At 57.0% G+C, this 8,289-nt stretch overlaps 1 protein-coding gene across 1 annotated transcript; it reads left to right on the top strand.

Annotated features, from left to right (window-relative positions):
* Nucleotides 1–3,232: 3,232 nt before the first annotated feature.
* WNT4 (Wnt family member 4) lies at nt 3,233–7,201 on the top strand. The gene is made up of 4 exons (XM_062593406.1): nt 3,233–3,464; nt 5,615–5,746; nt 6,231–6,373; nt 6,587–7,201. Exons 1-4 carry the CDS (start codon nt 3,317–3,319, stop codon nt 7,052–7,054), a joined length of 891 nt encoding a protein of 296 aa, XP_062449390.1. The 5' UTR covers nt 3,233–3,316; the 3' UTR covers nt 7,055–7,201.
* Nucleotides 7,202–8,289: the final 1,088 nt, after the last annotated feature.

Here is an 8,289-nt window from a genome sequence, read left to right as displayed (position 1 = left end):
ATGTTGCAGATGGTTGGGTGCCTCTCCTGGGTTCTGCAGCCCCAGAAAAAACCCATGAGGATGCAGGGTGGGAGCATCTTCAGGTGCTGGTGAGGGAGGAGCACATTTCTGAGCCCTTCGCTCACCTCCCACCTGCCCTACTCGGGGAGAAGGAGGTGAGGTGTTCCTGCCCTGTGATGAACAGGGAGAGGAGAGATGCTGCATGAAAGCCTTTGCAGCTACCTCACAGCTTGGCAAAGGTCTTTCCACCCATCGCTGGCTTGACCTCCGGATCACTCCTGGACCAGGATGGGAGCCCACTGAGAAGCAACACATTGGGAAAGCAAAGATAATACCTGTGGGATGTTTGAGCCTGGTAGTAAGGAGGGACTCTGATGGACCATGGTGTTTTGAGCAGGCAGTTGTGCCCACGCTTGAGGAGGGGCAGACATGCAGAGGCTGAGGAGAAATGATGACACATAGAGGACCTGCCATGGAGGAGAGAAGCCAGAGCAGCATTCTGGATAGCTTCACCCAATTTGCCTGCCTTGCAAAACAAATTACCAGACCCATTCTTGGAGAGCTGTTTCCATCTCTGAAGCATCCTTAGCCTTTGTTTTTTCATCCCAAACAGCATTAAGCGCTTGTTGGGGAGTCATCTTATCAGGCACATCTGCTTGGAAAGGCTTGAAAGGCCCTTGTCATGCTTCTCTTCTTGCATGCTTTGAATTTATAGCTCCTCATTGCCTGGAGGATCCCACCAAGCTGGGAAATTTATTAGGAAAAGAGATGATGCCTCCACTCCAAGCAGATCTGATGCTAACGTAGCTGTTGCACCTGCGGCACGGCTTTCTCCTGCCAGGACGCTGCAGTCGGACCATGCACTCACTCATCGGCAAGACTGGCCGTGCTGCTTTGCATGAGCCAGTTCCCTGATGTGATACTATGTTAGTTCTGTGAAGGAAAAAGCAGAATCAGCGCAGGGGGTTAGTGCTGGAGGCAAAATCTGGTGTTCCTGGCTCAAAGGCTCAAAACTGATTTTCCAGCCCGTGGTTTCTGGGAATGAATCTCGTCACCTTGCTGTGCATCAGCTTCCCCATGTACAAACTGGATGACAGCTGGATTTGGGAGAGGGCAGGGCTCTCACAGCCACTCCAGGTTTGCTCAGCCTTGAACGTCCTGCAAGCTTCCACGGATGGTTTGCTACCTCCACCTTGGGTGCAATAGCAACCGTCGCACCCCGTGTCCAGCCTTTCACTGCTACTCAGGGCGGCAGCACAGGGCTGAGAACACTCATCGCGTGGTTCTTGGGTTGGGATTTGGGGCTGGCAGAAAGGTGACAGCCTGGGTTTGTCTTCAGCGGGGTTCCCGAGCCAGCCGCGCACAGCGGGGAGCTGCAGCTGCTCCTGCACAAACCAGCCGTGCCCTTAGAGGAGCGGAAAGCCTTGGGTAAAGATGCTTAGCTGGTATAAAGGCTAGGAGAAAGCTGTCCAAGAGGCATTGCATCAAGCGACCTCCACGCACGAGGAACGCTGAATGCTTTTGACGGCTAGCCATGCAGACTCCCCACGGACTCGGCAAGCCAAGCTGCCTTTCTCACCGTCTCCCACAGTCCCCGGTTGTAAGCATGAAACCAAGTTGGTGAATAATTCTGCTGATGTATGGAAGAGAAAATCCTGCTCTCTCCTCCTGGGGCAGGCTGGCAGGGCTAATGAGAGGAAGAGGCTGTGACAACTGGATTTTGTGGCTGAAGTCAGCAGATCTGACTCCTGGGATGCATGGGAACAGGCAGCAAGCAGGAGCCACTTTTGCACAGTCACTTCTTAGAGGCGAGCAGTGCTTCAAAGCAAAAATCCTTAGCAGGATGTCGTAACTTGGGGGAGGAGAAAAAAACAAGCAAACAAAAAAAAAAAAACCCACAAGCTCTGTAGGGCTGGGAAACACAGAGTCAAGGAATGAGGTTCCAAAAAGCCTTCGCCTGGCACTCGTGTCTCTCTGCACGGACAGGGGAACAACATGAGCTGAACTATCTGGCGCTGGTGACTCCCGAGGACCTTAAAGCTTGGCATGGTCAGCGAGTGCAAGCGTGAGTTTTACTTATGCGAGGCAGGGGATCTCCCTGCTCAAAGGCAGGACAGGGCTCCGCCGATAGCGTTGTCACTTGACATGGGTGCTGGTGGCTGCAGGAAGGAGGGAGTCTCCGTTGGGCACAGGCCACCGTGCAGGCAGCCATGCAGGTAGATGCAGAGTATCTGGGCTTATCTGGTGGCCTGAACGAATCGTGTGGGTCTGCCTTAAAATCCCTCTGGTTGTAAGAGGCTGGGGCAGGAGGGTCTGCCTGGGAAAAGGGCGAGCGCACATCCGCGGAGCACTGGGTCAGGCTACTGGGCCATGCAGGCTTGGCCCAGGCAGGGACTGGGAGCAGACTCTCCTCGGGGTGCACTGGGGAAGGTGGTGATGACTCTCCAGGTGCTAAGGCCAAGATCCCGGGATCAACCATCATGTCTGCGTGCTTTGAGAGGGACTGGGAGATGCCTGAGAGCTTGCAGGGTGCTTCCACCGAAGATGGGGCCACCTCTGCTCAGGAAGGGCATTTTCCAGTTCGGCAAATAACCTGGCGGCTGCGATTGCGAGGAGGCCTGGTGGAGGAGATGCCTGGCGCGGGTGGTTTTGCCCACGGCAGGCTCCTGACTCCATCCTCCCCACTTCAAGCCCTGCTCGAATCCCAAGTGACGGGAAACCTGGCAGCTCCCGGAGGCCGTCCTCGCGCGATGGGGGCTGGGGGAGCTAAAAGCAGGCTCCGGGAGGGAAGTGGTTTTGAGGGAGATGTTTGTCGGTGATGAGCACACAGCCACGCTGCGGGAGCAGTGTGGCAGCTGGAGCTGGCAGCCGAGTGCTTGTCCTGCTTGTTTTGGCTGACTTCAGAGACCTCTGGCTTTTCCTAGTAGCACTTGGATGTGCCGGTACTCAGGAGTCCTGACCGGGCACATTCAGACACTGACGAAAATATCCCCCTTGCAGGCAGTAGAGGCAAAGGGGAGCCGGGCTGCAGAGGGATGGTTGTTCAGCTCAGGCTCGCTCTCCGCCAGCCAAAAACGCGCCCCACGGAGCCGTTGCAGTGGCATGTTCAAGGTGGGGAGGAGAGGTTGGGTTTCCTTGGTTCGTGCCACGCAGGGCATCCCGCCAAACCCAGGTTTGTGCTCCCCAAACCCGCTAGCTCCCAACCAGTCGCTCCGGCTGTCGCGGCAGGTACCTGGCGAAGCTGTCTTCAGTGGGGAGCATCTCTGAGGAGGAGACCTGCGAGAAGCTGAAGGGCTTGATCCAGCGCCAGGTGCAGATGTGCAAGAGGAACCTGGAGGTGATGGACTCGGTGCGGCGCGGCGCCCAGCTGGCCATCGAGGAGTGCCAGTACCAGTTCCGCAACCGCCGCTGGAACTGCTCCACGCTGGACACGCTGCCCGTCTTCGGAAAGGTCGTGACGCAAGGTGAGCTGACCAGCCACGCGTCGGAAAGGTATTGGGCGGCAGGGAGCGGGAATGGCAGGTTTTATTTGACTGCACCCCGATGTCGGCTCCCAGCAGGGCTGCTGGTGAATGGCTGGGCTGAGCAGCCTTGGCGGCCGTTTCGGCTGCACGGTGGGCAGCGTATGCAGGCTCTCGCCATTCCTCAGCCACCAAGTGCTTCCTTTCCTGACCCTCTTTCATGTCCCATGGGTGCCCATCACATGCAGGCACCAAAAAGGGACCAGCATGGGGGTGCCCAGCCTGGACTTTTTACAAGGACGTGCCGAGTTCAAGTAGGACCCTAAAGACTCGAGTCTCTCCGTGGCCTGATCTCCATCCCAAGGAGTTTCCCCTCTCGAGGCTGCAGCTGCAGTGAGACACGGGATTTATTCAGTCTCTTCTCCAGGCAGCGCAGGAACCGTAAGCGCTGCCGGACCATGAACGCTGCAGCGGAGCGAGCTGTAGACGAGACCTTGGGAGGACAGCCCTCTGCCGCCCGATCCGAGTAAAAACACACCGGCCCTCCAAGGACAGCATCTCCAGCCGCCAAGCCTTCGGGAAGGATTTATGGCCAGGACAACCCCCGGCCCCCTCAATCCCAGCCGCATGCGGACGTCCAGCGCGCCGGAGGCACGGGGCTATGACCGAACCAAGTGAGGGGGGCGGCGAAGCAAGAAGAGAGGGAGCAAGGACCTGGGGACGCCTTGGGACGATGGCATGGGGAGAGCTCTACAAGCCTCGGGGTGGGGATCTACAGGGGAAGACCACTCTCCTCAACCCCTGGAGACCTAAAACAACCCTTGCCTCCCCTCAGGTGCTGTTTCAAGCTCTGGTGGGCTCTCTCCCTTCCTATCCCAGGACCCATAGGTCCAAACCTTCCCTAGCTCCTTATTTGACTTTTCTCCCCTCGACACAGGGGTGAAGATCTCTTCTTGCAAAGGTTCAGGACTGGAAATACCAGAAATACCAGAAACTAAAAGTCGTCTCTTTTTAGGCAGCCACAGCACAAACCGACCAACACGATCCTACTATTAACCTCGATTAACTTGGAGGCGGTTCAGTCCCCACGCTGGCTCGGTCCTCCCCAGCCGCTGCCGCCCAGGCCAGATTACAGCTTGGCCACCAAAGTCTGCGCTGCGACCACCAAAGTAGCTGCCCTCTGTCTGACCAGCGAGCAAGGGGCAACATCTGCTCGCTAGCTATCCCCCTACCCCGAACGCAAAACAGCCCTCACAGGGGACTACCTCGAATGCCGGCCCTCCTTGCTTGGAGACAGAGGCGCTGTGTCCTCAGCCGCCCTCCGCGGCCTGCAGAGATCCAGATAGTCCAAGTGCTGATGACCACGATCCCGCGCCGCACCACCCTGCAGGCTTGCACGCAGAGGTCTCCCCCGGCAGCCTTCGCTTCTCAGACGAGCTCATGTGAACCATGCCAAAAGGGAGCTAAAAGGGAGTATTGCAAGGCAGTTTTGGAGGTGCCAGGAGCTACAAGACCCTGCAAGAGAGGATGACAAGTATCTGCAGCTGCAGGGGATGTTCCTCAATACGGAAAGCAGCCAAGGAAGAAGGACTGTTTTGGCTGGAGGGAGGGATTTCATGGACAATTCAGAGGTGCCCTGCAAGCACCAGGCAAAGTTGTCTCTCCTTAAAAGCCTGGGAGAGCACCGGTTATGCCCATCGCATTCACGTTTTAACCCAGCAGGGCAATTCCCAGCTCCTTCCCAGCTCTCACTGCTGCGGGGTGATATTCCAGCAGCTCTGCAGAGCCTGGTCCAGGCTTGGCACTTACTGAAAGGAGCGTGCTTGGGAGCAGGGAGGAAGGGTCTCCTGCACAGGTCTTGGGAAGAAGAGGCTCTCAGCCCTGTGTCTGGAGTGAGAAAAAGAACAGCTTGACTTGCTAGTTCTGTGTTGCCTGTTTTTGCTGCAAAATGGGTTTTTTTTTGTGCCAGCCTCTCAAGGGGGGTTATGTGCAACACCAGTGTTGGGACAGAAGGGGAGCAGAGGCAAGGCACGCTCAGAGTATCAACGGCCCACCAAGGGTCTTCGTCAACCAGGGTGCACGTCCTCCAGAAAGCCCTCTCATGTGCCTCAGACCTCCAGCCGGGTTTCTCACCACCGTTTGTGTTGTTGCAGGGACACGGGAGGCAGCGTTCGTCTACGCCATCTCTTCGGCGGGGGTGGCCTTCGCAGTGACCCGAGCCTGCAGCAGCGGCGAGCTGGACAAGTGTGGATGTGACCGCACAGTGCAAGGGGGCAGCCCGCAGGGTGAGCGCGCAAAGGCGAGGGGGGCCACGCGCGGATGCCGAATGGCCCTGCACGGAAATGCTCGTCCCTTCAGTTCTTGCCATCTGCTAGAGCAAGGAGAAAAAGAGTGGAGAAAAAAAAAAGCCTCCTGCTTGTCCACAGAGGTCCCTTCAAAGGGCGTGTAGGAGCTTCGCTTACGCGGCAGACAAAACGTGTTGCCCCACATTGCCTCTCGTTGCCACCCCGGGGACACTTGCTTGCCATTTCTAGAGGCTCTAATGTCTCTTTTCTTTTCCTAACCTCTTCCTCAGCAGCTCAATGCACACACTGCTCCCCTGACCAGGGACACACTCCCCAGTATATCTCCAATTTAGGGGCTAGTGTGGGCAGCTGGGTAGCAAGGCAGAAGCAGGGGCAGATTAGCTCTACTCTAGCAGGAGCAGGGCTGGAGAGGAAGAGGAAAGCAGGCTGGTTTCACGTGCCTCATCCATGCCCTCTGCCTTAGGCTTCCAGTGGTCGGGCTGCTCTGATAACATCGCCTACGGCGTGGCCTTCTCACAGTCCTTCGTCGACGTCCGGGAGAGGAGCAAAGGGGCCTCTTCCAACAGAGCATTAATGAACCTCCATAACAACGAGGCGGGGAGGAAGGTAATCGCGGTGGGATCTGCTTGGGGTCTTCAGCCACCAGTCAAGTCCTTCGGTCTTCTCTTAATGCCATCAGCTCCCACGCGCTGGCATCGGTTGCTGCACGTCTACTCTGGATCTCTTATGTCATGTCCTTTTCACTCTCTGGCTTCACTGGAGGGCTGTGTCCATCCCGAGCTGACCATCCTGTCTCATTTCTTGTGTGTGCTCCTCCAGGCGATCCTGAACAACATGCGGGTGGAGTGCAAGTGTCATGGCGTGTCGGGCTCGTGCGAGTTCAAGACGTGCTGGAAAGCCATGCCCCCCTTCCGCAAAGTGGGCAACGTGCTGAAGGAGAAATTTGATGGCGCCACAGAGGTCGAGCAGAGCGAAATCGGCTCCACCAAGGTGCTGGTGCCGAAAAACTCCCAGTTCAAACCGCACACGGACGAGGACCTCGTCTACCTGGACTCCAGTCCTGACTTCTGTGACCACGACCTCAAGAATGGGGTGCTGGGCACCAGTGGCCGGCAGTGCAACAAGACCTCCAAGGCCATTGATGGCTGCGAGCTCATGTGCTGTGGCAGGGGCTTTCATACGGACGAGGTGGAGGTGGTGGAAAGGTGCAGCTGCAAGTTTCACTGGTGCTGCTCCGTGAAGTGCAAACCCTGCCATCGGGTGGTGGAAATCCATACGTGCCGGTGATGCACAGAGGGGAGCAGCCGTCCGTCCCCCCTCTCTAACTGACTCTGCTTCTCCCTCACCCCGTGGTCAGGACTGGAGGAAGTGACCCAGACACTGCAGGGAGAGGGCAGCTCTTTTCAGAGACAGAGCCCCAGAGGAAAACAGATTTTAAAGAAAAAAAATATTTAAAGTTTCAAAAAAGCGATTGTTGGGTTATTTTATTTTTTTCCCCTTGTTTGCTTGCTTTATTTATTGTTGAAGCCAGAGCCCCGTGGTATCCTCCAGTGCCGGCAGGGATGTGTCTGCTCTCGCTGGCTGGGGACCTGCGTGATGCCTGCTCTCGTTGGACGAGCTGACTCCGGAGCATTGCAAGTGGCAGATGGTTAAACTGAACCCTGTGTTAGGTATCTTCTGTCACCATCACTTCCATTTGCTTGAGGCCGTGCTGAGCATCCTGGAGCACTGCTTGACTCAGCTAAGCCACAAGAGGTGATGGAGTAGAGCTGATGCATGAAGCTGAGGGTGTTGCAGAAGATGGAGGGTGGTGGCAACAGGGGTGGTACTGTCCTCTTGGAGTTAAGCTTGGTATGAGGACAGCCTGCTGGCCTCAGCGAGGTGAGTCACCTGCCCTGACATGCAAGTTCTCCCCACCGCCAGAGCCAGCAACGCGTGAAGGGGACACGGGACGCACTCGCATCTCCTTAGCGTGGGATGCTCAAAGGCCTCCTGGGCCTTGGCTGAATTTTGGAGCTGATCCAGCGGCCACTGTGATTTACAGGAGTTTCTCAGCGGCCGCTGGGGGCTGTCCTGCAGCCCAGAATAGCCGGAGGACACAATGTTCCTGCCGTGCTCCCGTTCCCCTTGCAAACCTTGCTTGTTTCTCCAGCGTCTGGCTGAGCTGGGGACTGCAAGGATGGGCCAGGGAGGCCGTGGTGCGGTGGGGATTTCTTTTCCTCCTCCCGATAATTGCCCCTGCCTCGTTCCCTGGCATCCCACAAGCTGGTCTCCTCCTCCGCATGCTCCCCAAGGGCTTGTTTTCTGTCTGGCAAAGGGTCCAGGGACAGGGTGGTTAAACATGGTCAGCCCCCATCCCTTGAGCTGCTGAGAAAAGCAAAAATATAAAGTGGAGCAATCACCACGGAGGAGAAAAGATTCCGCTGGGGGTGCGGGACGGGCGATGCTCTCGGTCTCTGCTGCCGTCCCTTGAGAGGAGGGCTGAGCCTGAGGGGACGCGGCTGAATGTGCCCCAAGCACAA

Source organism: Rhea pennata, chromosome 22 (assembly GCF_028389875.1).
Source record: "Rhea pennata isolate bPtePen1 chromosome 22, bPtePen1.pri, whole genome shotgun sequence".
NCBI classification, from domain to species: domain Eukaryota; kingdom Metazoa; phylum Chordata; class Aves; order Rheiformes; family Rheidae; genus Rhea; species Rhea pennata.
The sequence above is the reverse complement of the archived record's forward strand: the minus strand, read 5'-3'. Positions and strand labels throughout refer to the sequence as shown.

Bases quoted from the DNA above. Each gene is read 5' to 3' on its own strand.
- WNT4 (XM_062593406.1), top strand. From the start codon at position 3,317: ATGTGCAAGAGGAACCTGGAGGTGATGGACTCGGTGCGGCGCGGCGCC. The intron at 3,465-5,614 runs GTGAGCTGACCA...GTGTTGTTGCAG, and splicing joins CGGAAAGGTCGTGACGCAAG to GGACACGGGAGGCAGCGTTC. The intron at 5,747-6,230 runs GTGAGCGCGCAA...CCTCTGCCTTAG, and splicing joins GCAAGGGGGCAGCCCGCAGG to GCTTCCAGTGGTCGGGCTGC.